Raw genomic sequence first — 15,519 nt, forward strand, 5'->3', positions numbered from 1 at the left:
ATAGAAAAACAAGATAGACTTAACAGGTAGTAGTAAAATGATTAATAAAGTATTTATATGCTTTTTTATAATTGATTTCTGAACATCAGTTATTCTGGATTTACTAGATTGTTTGATGTGATTCAAAACATGGGAGAATGTAGGACACAAATAAGAAGGTTCAGAATCCGGAAGGGAGGCCATACTGGACTGACATAGAATAAATTAGTTCTTTTTCCTCTTAACTCCTGTGTGCTGTCAATCATGGAGTTGCAGTCTCAATCCATCAGGTCCCTGTCCCTGAATAGTATTCTCATCTCCGGAATGGTGAGTCCTCTAGCTGCCCCTACTTTTCCGATGTAATCAGAGTACATGCACTTTGGTCTGCCAAGTGGCCTTCCTTCCTGTCCAATTATCTCCTGGCTATTCTGGTATCGTCCATTCTACAGACATGTCCATACCATTTTAGTTGTTGCTCTTGTATGGTGTCATACACTGATTTCAGACCCAGATCCTCCCGATTTTTTTCATTTCTGACATAGTCCCTCCTGATCTTATCAACTATTCTTCGGAGGAATCTCATTTCTGTTGATATTCTACTTACGTGCTGGTCGAGGACTGTCCAGCTTTCTGATTCATACAGGACTGGGAGGAACACTGATTTAAATATCTGATTTTGGCATTTCTACTTACTTCTTGCTTGCCTATAAGTTTTGGAAAGTTGATGGTACCCTCCATTGGCCTTCTTCACTCGATTTAGAACCTCCTGGTCTATTTTACCATCTTAACTTATTATGGTCTCAAGATACATAAAAGTATTCCTAAGTTCTTGGGGTTCACCATTACACAACATCCTGGGCTCTGCGTTTTCTCTTCTGACACTCATGATTTTACTTTTTTTAGGGTTTATTTGTAATTAGGGTCATCAGCATATATGATCGCTTGAGCCAGTATTGAAGGTAGGTTACAAAAACCTATTCTAGTAGGATGAATTAATTACCCGTTTAAATTAGTGGATTGATCAATGTGGCTCATTCCTTATCACAGGTTTTTCAAAATCCCTGTAAATAGGAGGGAAAGATAGAGGTTAATGAATTGTCAGCATTTTGTTGATTAATGTTTATTGCATGTGCTTATAGTAATACATCATGAAATGGGAATTTTTGCCATACCATTTTCAATATCAATACAATGACAGCTATACTATTTTAGCCTTGAAATCTTCAACAGGTGGTACTATAAATTATCCCATGTGGTCAGTTCTTGCATTCCACTGAGTTGTCAGGAAGGGAAATCGAAAGCAAAATATCGGTATTAATATTGATTTCTCAACTACATCAGCGCAGGGAATATTGATTATTATCTAATTTTTTATAAAATTGGAAAATAATAAAATAAATATATGTTTTTACATTTTTAAATGACTTCTGTATAAAGTATTAATTTTATTAGGTATAACTTTTTCTAAATCTGAAATCTAATCTTAAATTACCTCCTTTAGATGACATCCAGCGTATTGGTAGGTGTTTTTTATATAATTATTTTAATTACATCAAGACATTAAATCTGTCCTGATGACTTTGTACAGGTTACTTATTATTTTCTTTTACTTATGATATGATGCTTCTTTAACTGAGGGACAAGATATTTTAAAATAATAAAGTCTTTTATGTTTATAACAATATATTTTTTCCAAATTTTAATATAATGTTCATTAAAATTTAAAAATACTAACAATACTTAGCGTTATATATAATACAATTTATACTGTACATATCTTTGGAAATTCTTAAATTAAAAAAAAAAAATAGCGAATGATTAGTTGAGCTATAATTGCATGCTGCTCAAGTAATAATCTTTATACAAATATCCAGCTTTAGCAATTTGATTACTATACAATGAATGTATAAATTACTACTAAATTCATGAATGAAATCATATTACATAATTTATATACATAATGAAGTCATAGGAACCTATAACAGTCATGAATTCCTTCATTTACTATCTAATCATTATAATTCAATTTTAAAACTGACAATGCTCTCAATCTTATTATTCTGAAATATATAACTACAGTTAGTTGCTTCATCGCCAAGGTAAATTAGATATATATACAATGACAGAAATATAGTTACTAACATAATTACTTTTAAAATTATACAATAACATAATTTTTTGTTCTCAAGAATAAGTATACATACAATACATTCACCTGTTGTGATGCACATGGGTAAACAAAAATAAGATAAATTATTTATTATTATACTATGAGCAAATGTAAAGGAGTCCGTAAACGAGCAATAATTATCAATGGTCAACTTCACAGATGTAAGTACCAATTTCTTATCTGTAAAAATTACAAATAAAATGTCTACTGTAGGTATAAACATTTGTATAAGTGATTTAAAAAGAAAAACAAAGAGAATTACTAAATAAGGAATTACAGGATGGGGTTTAGTTTTAAAGCATTTTATACTTAAACATAAAATATACAATTATTCTGAGAAGTTGGCATCAATATTTATTTATGTTTTTTCTACTATACAGAAAAAAAAAAAATTTACAACCATTATGTAAAGGTTTAAAAGTTAAGGCATAAATCTGGAAACTTTGCGAAGAAACCAAGTTTTTATATTTTTGCTGTAAGGTTGAATCATACCTACTATAATCTGATCACTAAGAGAAATGACACTGAAACATCTTCCACTACCAATCCAACATAACCCCACCAACTAACAGCTGTCTACTTTTCCTTGACTTCTTTAAAAAAAAAAAAAATAATTTCATTTCTCATTGCTATTTATTAATTTTTATCAAGAATTTGGGGTTGGTTGAGGTAAGATGTGGGAGATAATTGGATAGTCATCCTCATCAGAGGCATCTCTTGGTGAGTAAACTATAGTAACATTTTCCATATTCCTAATACACACAGATATGTAGCCAGGAACATTTGTGTATTTCAAGCGAAATTATCTGACCATTGTGTTGCTCTTTTAATACCCCCTTTAGTTATATTTAATTTAAAAATGAGTAGGTCATATTAGAAATCATAAAAATACTTTTAACGACTACTAACTTAGAAAATGTATAATAAAGCTGTCCACGATCCTAATAATAAAATAAATCCCCCTTCAAAGGAAGAAATTCCAAAAAGTTATGTTGGTATAAAACTAGATAAACACGCCATCAGTAATAAATATAAATACCTTCAAAATTAACTTATTACAATTTTATGATATACATACTATGTTCTATATCATAAATTGTTTTATAAATATATAAATCAGTCAATATGCCATGTGTATAAACATCCACAGCCATTATTTGTATCAGGGATTATACAGTACAAAAGGCATTTTATGTTCATTTGTAATTTTACTTCCATTAAAGAAAAGTTTGTTATTGGGTGTGTGATCCTCAACCCACTAATTTGATCATGGTTGGTGTAAATAATTTATGAGGAACTAAATAGCCTCTGATGAGTGAAGTAACAAATATATAATAACCTTCTCCGGCACTTCAACCCAAAAATTTGTTTTACTTAAATGACATTTTTTGTAATCATATATCAATGGTTAACAACATTCTCCTCCATACTGAATTAATAATTATTATAATGGAATTAAAAATTCCTTAATTTAAAAAACTGAGTCTTAGGAGTTTTAAGATAACAATTTTGGTTCGTTCCAAAATATGAGAATTAAATATACGTTTTCAAGTCAAATAATAAGATCTAACATTATTTTTCGACCAATTGAAAGCTTCCTGATTTCAAAAATTGTTGATCATGCCTAAATTTTTCAATAAAAATGTTTATAATTGCCCTTATTTGTAGGTTGAAGCAGTATAATTTTGATGGTCAGGATTTTTCAAACACTCTTATTATGGTATTTACTTGAACGGCCAGCACAATCTCTTCTTCCTGTTGTGAGGTTTTTTGGACGCTGCTCTGACTGCTTCTCTGAAAATTTCTTCTAGGCCTTCACTCCTCAGTGCTGAGCATTCCATGTACTTAGTAGCTCTGATTTTTCTTTTCAATCTTTTGCCGTCAGTTGGTTTCAGAGTTTCCATATTTTCATCATCTCTTAAGTCAGACTTAGTTGCTAGAAAAAAAAAAAAATTAAAATTAAACTACAAAATATAATTTAACCTTATGTATTTTCTTAAAGTAGGTATAGCTAATTTCAAAAATGATTGTTAAAAAAATCAAATAAAATTTGTATATTTCAACCAGACATGAGAACTATTGGTTGTTTATTACCAATTAACTATTTCTGAGTCAATTTAGAATAAAAAACAACCCCTCAGTTTAAGTAATTGTAATTTAGTTGTTATGCAATATCTTTTAGGAAAATTGATAAAGAATAAAAACGTTTTTATGAATGATTTTATATACAACTAGTGTTAAGAATTAGATGCAAGATATTGATATTGATAATCCTGTCTCTTTTTTGTCTTTTTATTAGTGTTTTTATAATGTCATCGGTATTTAATCTATCAAAAACATTTCCAAAATTTATACATGTAAATACTAGCATGTCATGATTGGTTGTTTTGTTTATTACCAAGTTGATAACAAAAATATGGTCCATTTTGGGTATGATTTCTGAAACCTGATCGATTAGGTATGAATGGTGAAAAATAGGTAATTCAGGAAGTTTAATCACCCTAAAGAACTAAAAATAAAAGTGCTCATACTTCTCCCATAATTGAAAAATGAAATGACTTTTGCCCAGAATCGAATAGGTTCAAAAATTTAAAATTTCTTTGATGAAAGAATTCATAATATCTCTCAGGGATTTATTATGAACAATACAGTTTGACAATATTGATTTAGCAATAGTAAAGTTCACTTACCAACTAAAATGATAGGGACGTGAGGGCAGTAATGTTTCAGTTCTGGATACCACTTGCACAACACATTACTGTAGGAGACTTTATTGCCAACAGAAAAGCACAACAAAAAACAGTCAGTCTGCAACCAGAAATATTTATTGGAAATTAATATAATATTTAAACAATAAATTATTATTTGATAATTATTACAAATAAATAAAACCTCATTGGTTTATGTACAAGCTTTGTTCACTAAGTTTCAAAACAGGTCTCAGAACCAAAAATTTATTAGATATTTTTCTATAGTGAACTAATAGTCTTCAATATATTACTCTTGGGCATCAACACACCATTGCCATCTTTATTGGCTACCCTCTGCTGAAGACTTTTAAGATACCTCATTGAAGCTGTCTGGACCATTGGAATCATGTCAATACATTTCTCTTTGAGGTTTCTATTGATTCGGGAAACAAACAGATGTCATTAGGGCTGTAGGGTGACTGCCGCAGGGTTTCATGTTTAACTTGGTAAAAACTTCAGTGACAAAAAGCAATGTGTGAGATTGCGCTCATTGTCATGGTGAAGAACACAACCATATTTAATCTCTGGGTGGATTCGATCCTCAAATGGTAAATCACACCAGCTTAAAACTGACCTGTGACAATTTTCATCAGTTTGGCTTCTTGAAGGTCCCTCAGTATGATAACTGTCTTCAATGTCTTTGCATCTTTGAACCTGTTGCACCACATGAAAACAATCGCACATTTTTCCCATAGGCCTTATGGATCAAACTAAAAGTCTCTGTAGCAGTTTTGTTCAATTTTGCACAGAACATTACCACATAATACTGCCAAATGATGCTGCATTTTAGGCTCTCCAGGTTTTTCATGGGAGCCACACCACTAGCAATCTGTTTTCTCCAGTGTTTAGAAAGCAATTGCAGCTGGTGCTTTCGGTTAGCTAATACCCCAAACTACTCCACCCTGTCAGTGAAACCTGTCTGCGAGCTTTCCCCTACTGAGAAAAAAGTCTTGAAACTTTGTGAATGCACCTTGTATTCACCTTTTAACTAAGACTTACATTTGGGTAAGTAAGAGGTCGTAATCTTTCAAAATCCTCTTGCCCTGCTGTGTCCCATAATGTCATATCATACTCTTGCCCATCAACTGTGATTTTGTCCGGAAAGTTGTCAAATCTGTAAAAACAAATCATAAAACTGATATAGCATCTATTTTGAATATACTAGCAAAGTGTCTAAGTACTAACTGCTATTTCATAAATCATGAAACAAATGAGTTTATTTTCCAACCCAACTACAAACAAGTTATAAGGCTTTATTTTACATCCAAATTTAATTTTTTTAATTCAAAAGATATTATCATCTTATAAAGATATTATATCATCTTAACGTTTGTAAAATAGAAGAATTGCAAATGTTAATGAACAAATTAAAATATAAATAATTGTAATCTATGGATTCTTTTTTAAATTATTCTGATTAATAAATAATTATTATTCTAATTTTTAATTAAGAAAATTAATTTTTTTTTTATTCACTATATAATAAAATACATCATATAAGAAAAGGATTGACTAAATATGCTAATTTGTAGTTACAAAAAAATGATGAAACTAACACTGTTGGAACATATTCGACTGGAAACCGTTGGGTTGTGTAGGTGATGAGTAGACATGTTTTTCCTACTAGACCATCTCCTACTGCAGTTATCTTCAAACTCCTTAAATTTTTGGTAGATCTGCCTTGCTCTTCACCAATTTTGCTCTCCACCTAATAAGCACACCAAAATGAAATAATGAGTATATTATGATTCATAATTTAAAATATGTATTTATAATGAGTAAGAACTTCATATATATTTGACACATGCATTATGATTTATCCATGGAGCATGTTAATAAATAAGACATGGTCCTCTCTCAGTGTTACATTATAAGAGAAGAAAAAACAAAAAAATACATTGAAAAAATGGAAACATAACTATTTAAAATGGTTGATAATATGTGATTGATTATTTAATGTGGAATGTCACTTTTAACTTAAGGGACCTGACAGCTGTGCTGGTTGAGGCATAGGTCCCAGAGCGCCCAGTTTGGAATGTTGTGGGGGTTTGATTCTCATCTGGGGCAGTTAATATTTATTTTTATTTCTCGGCGTTCTTGACAAATGAATCTTGACACTCCTACCTTTGTTAGTATGGTAACTCTTGTAGCTGCCAGGGGTACAAAAAGGACCACTAGACCCAATTGCGGGACTAGTTCCCCCATCAGATACCAATAGCAATACCAATAGTTTTCAGATAATTAATTAATTAAAAATAAGAAAAATAAAACAATTTTTTGATTGAAAAATTGTAATAATCTACTAGGGAAGCTGAACTTAAATTTTGATGTACAAACAGGGAGTATTTTCAACTCCACTAATAATGACTATCCATTTTCTCTTTGACCATTCAAAATAACAGAGGTAAAAAATCTGAGCAATCTCAGCCAACACTAACTCAATAAGTGACTCATCTATTCTTTTAAAGAACTTGTTATTTTTTCATTAAGTGCTAAAAATAAAAAGCTTCCAGGTGCAATCTGCTATAAAAGAGGAATTAACATTATTTTTTTTAGTAACCAAAAAGTTGATTTTAATTAATAAAAGAAATTACATTATATCCACTCATGTTTATTACAAAATTTACTTTTTAGCTGATAAATTAGGTAAATCTATTTCAAAACTGTTTTTGATTAATATTTTTTATTTGCTGTTTTAGCACTTTAATATTAATTTAAATAAATGGTTTGTTAATATTAATCTTATGGACGTGACTGCCGTCAGGTCCCAGTGTGCTCGGTTCGGAACGTTGTGGGTTCGATTCCCACCTGAAGCAGTTAAACATTCATTTTTCGGCGGTCCTGATAAAAGAATCTTGATACTCCCACCTTGGTTAGTATGCTGCGGGCTATTCAGGTAGCCGCCAGGGGGTGGCAAAAAGGACCACTAGGTCCACTTGCCGGACTTGTCCCCCCCACCAAATACCAGTAATATTAATCTTCCTTTTAAGAATTTTTCATTTTCTCTTATAGTTCAATTATAATGTTTTAGTAGCTCCTTACGTGCAAACTTGTAATTTCAACTTTTCACAATAACTAACTACAATATACTAGTATTTATTGAGGACCAGCCATAAGAGTAAATCCATCAAAGAATATAGGTGAATATTCTCTCATCATAGAAAGTCATCAATATAATAAATTGAAATAGGGAATACTCCAATTGAGGTAATAAAATAAAGAAAAATGGAGAAGATAATATAATTTAATAATGCAAATAATGTAAAGTTATAAAGAGTAAAATTAAAAAAAAAAATTAAATGTCGTCTAATTGATGAGCATGCTGCCTATGTAACAACCTACTGTATTTGTATAAGATGGCAAGAAAACAAAGCATAACTCTTTCCTAATAGAATTAAGAAATTAAAATAACAATTTAAAAAAAAATTACAAATTAATATAACCTTCAGCAGCCCCTTTGTCCTATTGTTAGGAGCCAAGAGTAAAAGCTGAAAAATAATAGAAAATTATACCCATGTAACAGGCATAGACATCATCCTCTTCATGTCGATGGTTATTAGGTGATCAGTCAAAGTTAAATGTTATTACTGTTAAACACCTTATGGCTCAACTCTTTGGTATTTAATATGGAATAGGGAATAATGGAATCTGATTATTTTATAGTACAGCTTTTAAGTTTAAACCTAATACATAGTTAATAACTTTTTAAACGAAATACCATTTTAAAAAAAATTGTTGCTAGGGGAGCATGTCCATGCCATTAGTATGTCAGAGGTATACCCAGTGAGTCATTAACTGATTTTATTGTTTTTTTTACTGGTTATCAAAACCATTTTCCAGATATTACTATTAGTAGATTAAATTATTTTGCAAAATTATTCAACTGACCTAACATAAGATCCTATACTCCAAAGAGGTCGTTCCTCCTCTTAGGTGATCTAAATATATACGACCCCAACTATTAGACGGCCGCATCATTATCCTATAAGAAGCCAGACACTGCCCGAGTGTGAGAACGAAGACACTGGATGGAAGAGGATACCATTAAGACAGTCATTTCCTCATTTTGTGAGAGATCTGGATGATAGAGGTGGCATTAATACGTCCGGGAAGGCTTAAGGGCCTGTCCACTCCATTAGGTCGTAGCTCCGACTGTCTTGTCACTAACGGGTCAGTCCTCTATGGACGAGGAGCGGCCGTTGTTGCTAAGTACTGAATGTCCTCTCGGAGCTTCTCTTGTATGTACGAACACGAAGGCAAGCAAAAGTTCGCTTGAATAATTATTTTTCAAAAAGGAAAACCCCCCAAAATAACGAATTAAACAGTGATTTAAAAATAGTCCAGTATCACAACAAAGCAAGAATTACTTTTGAGAAAGTAATGAATGTTTCTTGACTAACAGTCATAGAAGATGATTTTGGTCAGTTATCCGCTTCTGTTAAGTATCTTGGGTAGGGCCGGTGACGACTACCTATTTGAGAGGTGTGGAATAACTTACAAGAGGAAAGCGTCATAGGATAAAAAATAAATTTGATCCAAAATTTGGCTTCAGGATCTAGTTACCTTATCAACACAATAGACTTCATGAGGGGAGCAGCCGAGTCTGACCAGAATTTACTCTAAAATATTGTCGATTATATAGAATATAATAATCGTTTTAAAGGATGAAGTTGGATTTTAGTTATGAATTAAATTTTTGACAAGGGTCGTTTGTTTGTGGCTTCCCTCCACGGCTCTGCCACTCGACACCAAATTAAAATAAAATTTGGTTAATGGTTATTGGTTCTAATTATCTAATGATGATTTTCAAAATTATGATCAAGTGATAGCCTCACATTGAAATTCCCTTAATTGAGTTATTTATTTCTATAATTTTAAATACAACTCTAAACATTAAAAAACAGCAGTTTTTATCAGTTATGCAAACATTAACGATAAAATCAACACACAGCGTTTATTTTTGAAAGATGAGGCATCAAGAAATCTTCTAGGCAAGAAATTTGTTTTTGTTTTCGTTTCCGAAACGGATTTCATTTGAAATACACATTTAACAAACAAACTAGCTACGGAAGAAAGGTAAAACACCTATAAATAGTACAGCCGCGGAGAGGATCTTGGTTTGCTGAATACAGCGATTCTCAAGGAGCAGAAGATAAACAAACAGAACGTTGCGGGGCTCCGCATAAAACTTTAACATAATTTATGTCTTCCTCCCACCGCACAGGATGTTCAGAGAGGGTGGGTTCGATTCCCATTTAGGTCAGTAAGTATTTATTCTGTAGCATTCCAAACAAATGAATCTTGATCCTGCCATTATGGTTGGGACAGGATGAATACGCCAGGCTGACAGGGGTGGCAAAAAAGGAGCAATAAGTATTATGTAAATATATATCTCATCTGTAAAACAGAACATGTAACAGACGCAAGGGACATTATAAAGCACGTGGTCGATAGCCCTAACTCGGGATAACTACTTTTCATTTTTTTTATTTTTAGATATTCACTATATACAGTTGAGAGATTAAGAAATGTCTGTTAAATAAGATTTCAATCCATACTAAGCCAGGAGGACTCGAACCTCTAGTCTAATTAGTTTATTATGGTAATTACTGGAAGATTGCTAATTGACCGTTTATTTCAATAAATGGAATTTGGTCCGGGTGCGATCAAATAAAAATCAAATAGTAAATTGGTGAACTATTTTTATTACGTTGCAGGGCTTCGTCAGGGCTAAAAAAAAATACAAACACTTGTCATAAGTAAAAAAAAAAAATTATTTTTTTATTTTAGTGGAAAATAACAAGGGTATACAATGAAACGTAAAATTTAATAAGAAAAAACGTTATAAACAATAAAGGAAATAGTAACAGATAAAGAGAAGAAATATTAATGAAAGTACAAATTAAGAGATGAAAAGGGATAAGAATAAAATCAAATGAAAATGACAGAATTCATACCTGTTTTGACGAAAGTCAAAGTCAGAGTGAGCCGTTTGTATTGAGAGGAGTGGGGGATGACAGTTAAATACGTCACATTTGAAAATAATTTTAAAGTAAACAGTGTTATTTTTTACTGAACATGAACAAGTAAATATTCTATGGTTTGTTACGAATTAATATGAACTTGTTATCCATCTTTAGTGCAATCATATCTCCCAACAAGATACAAGGATATCTGAATCCGTTTGATAAGTGTTAAATCAAGGGAAGCCTCTGTAATAATCTTTGTATTGACTTGAACAACAATAATATTACGAAGACGCTTTGATAAAATCCGGAGATATTGGACTGAGAAGCCGGAGTGAGGGTCGGGGAAGAACAAAGGCGGTTGGCCTCATTAACGACAAGAGGACCAGGAATGACTCCTCCAATTGAACTGATAAAAGCAGGAGCATAGATGAGGGCTCACAGCCCGATGGTGCTCCATAGAAATATCCAATGTCAGGGGAGTATACTTTATAATGTCAGGGGAGTATACTTTATAATCATTTCGAAAATAAAAATCTCCATTTCTTGCAAATAAAAACTTGAAAATACCGATTAACAGTATTTAATAATTTTTTTCATACTGACTTTCATGAATATAATGGAATTCGGTTGTCTATGGATTGGTTTTTTTAAATGTTTTATCTAATTAAAAAATGATGTAGGTAATTTTTTTTTATAATGTTTTTAGGTAACTTTTTGACCATTTTTTTATTTTTTATATTTCCATTTGTATTTCATTTTTAATTATTTTGATTATAATGTTTTGTTATATTATTGATAGATTAACTTCGTAGTTTTTATTTGATTTTATTGTTTTTTTTTTATGGCCCCCTTCCTGGTCATTTCTGACATACTGAGTAGGGGAGGGGGGTTATCTAGAGGTGACAACCTATTTTAACCATAGGAGGGGTCAAGTTTTCCATTTCGTAAGGCAGCCACGAAATGGAAAAAGTCCACTCCCTTACGCCGGATTCGAACCGGCACCACCCGCAGTTCTCAGGTTGCTAAGACCTGCGCCTCAACCACCTGAGATATGGACATCCCCATAATATATCGTTACGTAAGATGTACCCCCACCAAGAACACAGATTCACATAGGGCGCAGAATTAATTAACCATGAAAAATCCCTTTTTTTTAAACGTGCAATTTATTAATAAAAATTCTATATACATATATGAACCAATTGAATTTTATTAAATTCACTATTTCGAACATAACCGGTTTAGATAGACCATGTAATTATCTTTTTAACTTCCTATTCTAACTCATATTTCATCAAATCATTAAATAAATGTGCAACAAAGGTAAATAAATATATGAACTTAAGTTTGGCAAAGCAATGATCTAAAAAACGTTTGTACTTCAAAAGGAATTAATTTTAAGAATAACCTGATCCCATCTATTCCGTACTTTCCCTCTACCGTAAGGTTCTCGTTCGATTGAAAAAAAAAAAATTTTTTTTTTCAATAAAGTAAAAAATATATCATTTAAAATATAAATATAATCTCTATCGTGACCATCCCTTCTGACCTTGCCTTGGTACGCCTAGGAACGGCGAGAAAATTTAAAATACTCGAACAGTTGAGATTTGAGAACCTACTTCGAACTGTGAAAATTGTGGCAAAACATCATTCAAAGAGATTATAAACACGTCAAAAGAAAAGTTTTTTTTTTTTAAATAAAAATAATTTCATGCAAAATAGGTGTTAAAAATCAATATTTTCAATAAAAATTTCAATTTTTTATTTTTTTAAAGTGGATTTATTGATTGTTGATAAAAAAATATAACGAATAAGGAATTATATCTATTTTATTTTACCTTAAAATAAACAGAAAAAATGCATTTAGTCGAACAGATATTCTTCGGCTTAGTGCAGGAAAATCCAAATACTAAATATAAACTAAAATTAACGACATTAAAAAAAAATACTTATAAGGAAATAGGTAATTTGTGTAACAGTTAATTATCAAAGTATAAGCCAGCAATTGAAATTAAAACAATGAAGTCACACTTATAAATAAATTAATTGCCAATTAGGGTTAAAGAGGAAAACCATTTCCTACAAATTCCATATAGCGATGATGCTAATACAGAAGGCTCTGGCCAGGCAAGCTACTGTCACCGGAAATATCCTTTAGACAATACCCCACGCGTTTCCGTTTTATTCCATCCTATCATTTGTTTCATCATTCATATGTGTCCGGGTATAAGTGTGTATAAATATATATATTTGAGGTTGGAAGTGTTGAGTTTGGGGATTTGATCAGTCACAGTCCTTCAACAATAGTGATTAGTATGCACGGATCGCAAGATGGAGACTCATCTGCTCGGAAGATGTGAGAAAATTTATAATGTCCTCCCAGGCAAAAATGGATTCACGTCTTAAGCGATATAAATTTTTCCATTCCTTCTCTACTATTCATAACGGATTGAAGAAAAACTTAATTCCTTTTAGTCTGTTCTAATTCTGAGCTTCAATAATATCTACGTAATCATGAAATTAAATTTATATGTCAATAAAAATTAATATCGATCTTGAGAATGTATCGTTATCTCGAATACAATAGTGAACTTAAGAATGTAATATTGTGACTCGAAAAACATAGAACATTGAATCTCAAACAATCCGCCAACAAATAGATGGTCATCGTTTCACCAATTCAGGCACCATCAAAAGAGAAAAAAACATTATCTGAATCAAGACAAAATACAGCACATCTCACATCAACATTCTAAAAAGACACATAAAGAAGGCATTTCCTCCCTCATATCCGCCATGCTCTATCCTTGTTTAAATCTCACAGTACAAGAGCCCAAGAGGAGAAAAAAGGCAGTCATCTCACCCCAATTTTCGATTACTTTAATGAAAACTATGTATAATTAATTGTCAAAATTGAGGAGTCTGCCAAGAATAGGTAGGGGGATTAAAAAATGGCGGCCGTTTCAAAACCTTAAAAAACCATTGATTTTTCATTCCGAGCTCTATATCTTAAAAACTACCAACAACACTAGAAAATCTAAGAGAATATTATTTAAAGAAGAGTAAATTTGCTGAAATATTAGCCCTAAAAGAGCTATTTACGTCCAATAGTTCTCGAGATATAGCTTTTTAGAAAGCAACATTTCATAGAAATGTTGTATGGGACGTACAAAAAGATCGGTAGTTAGTGAATTTATTTTGAAAAATTTATATCTCAAAAACCATTTGACGTACAGATGTCTATTAGCACTCAAATTAAAGCTAGTTTAATGAGCTATAAAGTAGTTTATGATGTAGGAGTAATAGTTTACATGAAATTTGCTAAAATAAATTGATTTATAGTTGTTCAGACAAATTTTCATTTGTCAAATATATATTCACATGCGAATATCATAAAAACTACTACCCGTCCGAAGATAAGTGTCATAAACTACTTTATAGTAAGTTAAAGTTCCTTTATTTCGAGTGTTGGCAGACATATGTGCGTCTTATAGATCTAGAGATATAGCTCATGATTCATGACACTTTAATTTAAGAATAGACTTAGGATTAGAAGTGGATAATTTTTTTTTATATTCCGTGTACCCCAAGATTTTCATCTTTTGAAATTGGAATGTACTGTATCTAGTCTCAACATATTTGATATTTGTGTTGGAAACATTCCAATTATGTGTTTGACACTTATGTCTTTTGGTGGGTTTCGTTCTTTTATGTTAATTTAAAAAAAATTAATTATATAGTTTAGTGAGGTTAGTTTAATACATAGGAAACATGATTTTCGATATTCATTAAATCTGCATCTAACAAATTCTCGCTCTACTTAAGAAGATCCTTACGAGAAATGGTATTTTGGTTTTAATGATATAGTAACAAATCCAATGATGTTTATTTTAAACCTATTTTTATTTATAAATATCATGAAATTCTTTGGGAATTGCGAATTTAATACCATTTTTCTGACTTAATATACCATTACAGAAAAGAGTGAATCCACCATATCATCAATTTAGGAGGATGAAGCTATAATAAAAAAAAACTTTTATAATAATGTGTCTGTGGGTATAATAACATATGAATAGTAATATAATGTCTTGATAATAAACCTTAATCCATGAATTACTATCATAGATAATTATAAAACGAATAAAATATCGAGTGGAAAGGGGCTTGCGATCTTCCGCACAGTGCTTGCGATCAGTTTATCTCAGTCCGATATTCGACCAGCTCAAAAGTAATTCTCATGTTACTTGTTGAAGAATATTGATACATTGTATTATTGCATCAACGGTAACGAAAATCAGCTTGATAGGTAAGAAACTCATTTGCACCTATAAACCTGTTTAACAACCAGAACCGGATGGAAGTTTAATCAACCGGTTCTTTGACAAATTCTAAACCTACGCGGCCTACTGAGCCCATCCATCATTACAGTAGCCAGTTAGGTCGAAGTCATTTAAATTCATGCGATATCTAAACGGTCACCCTCCTGACTTAAAACTAAGAAGTGTTAGCAAGCAACATGTCATAGCTACAATTTAAAATTGTAGGGAAGGATACGAAACTTTTTTTTTTTGGTTCATCTACTGTTTTTAAAATGACCGGAAAAAAAAACTTCAAAGTATCGAAAACATACTCTATATAAATAGCATAA

The 15,519-nt window shown here is 31.5% G+C and overlaps 1 protein-coding gene across 1 annotated transcript in view; it reads right to left on the bottom strand.

Annotated features, from left to right (window-relative positions):
• Positions 1-2,875: 2,875 nt before the first annotated feature.
• The window catches only part of RhoL (Rho-like), a 98,571-nt gene continuing 85,927 nt past the window's right edge, over positions 2,876-15,519 (bottom strand). Inside the window, exons 2-5 of the mRNA XM_014423954.3 lie at positions 6,456-6,607; positions 5,899-6,013; positions 4,840-4,957; positions 2,876-4,085 (exon numbers count right to left, since the gene is read on the bottom strand). Coding sequence (XP_014279440.1) covers positions 3,874-4,085; positions 4,840-4,957; positions 5,899-6,013; positions 6,456-6,607 — 597 coding nt within the window. The 3' untranslated portion in view covers positions 2,876-3,873. The remainder of the gene's footprint in view (positions 4,086-4,839; positions 4,958-5,898; positions 6,014-6,455; positions 6,608-15,519) is intronic.

The sequence above is a fragment of the Halyomorpha halys genome, unplaced genomic scaffold (assembly GCF_000696795.3).
Source record: "Halyomorpha halys isolate HHAL.00 unplaced genomic scaffold, Hhal_1.1 Scaffold448.1, whole genome shotgun sequence".
NCBI lineage: Eukaryota > Metazoa > Arthropoda > Insecta > Hemiptera > Pentatomidae > Halyomorpha > Halyomorpha halys.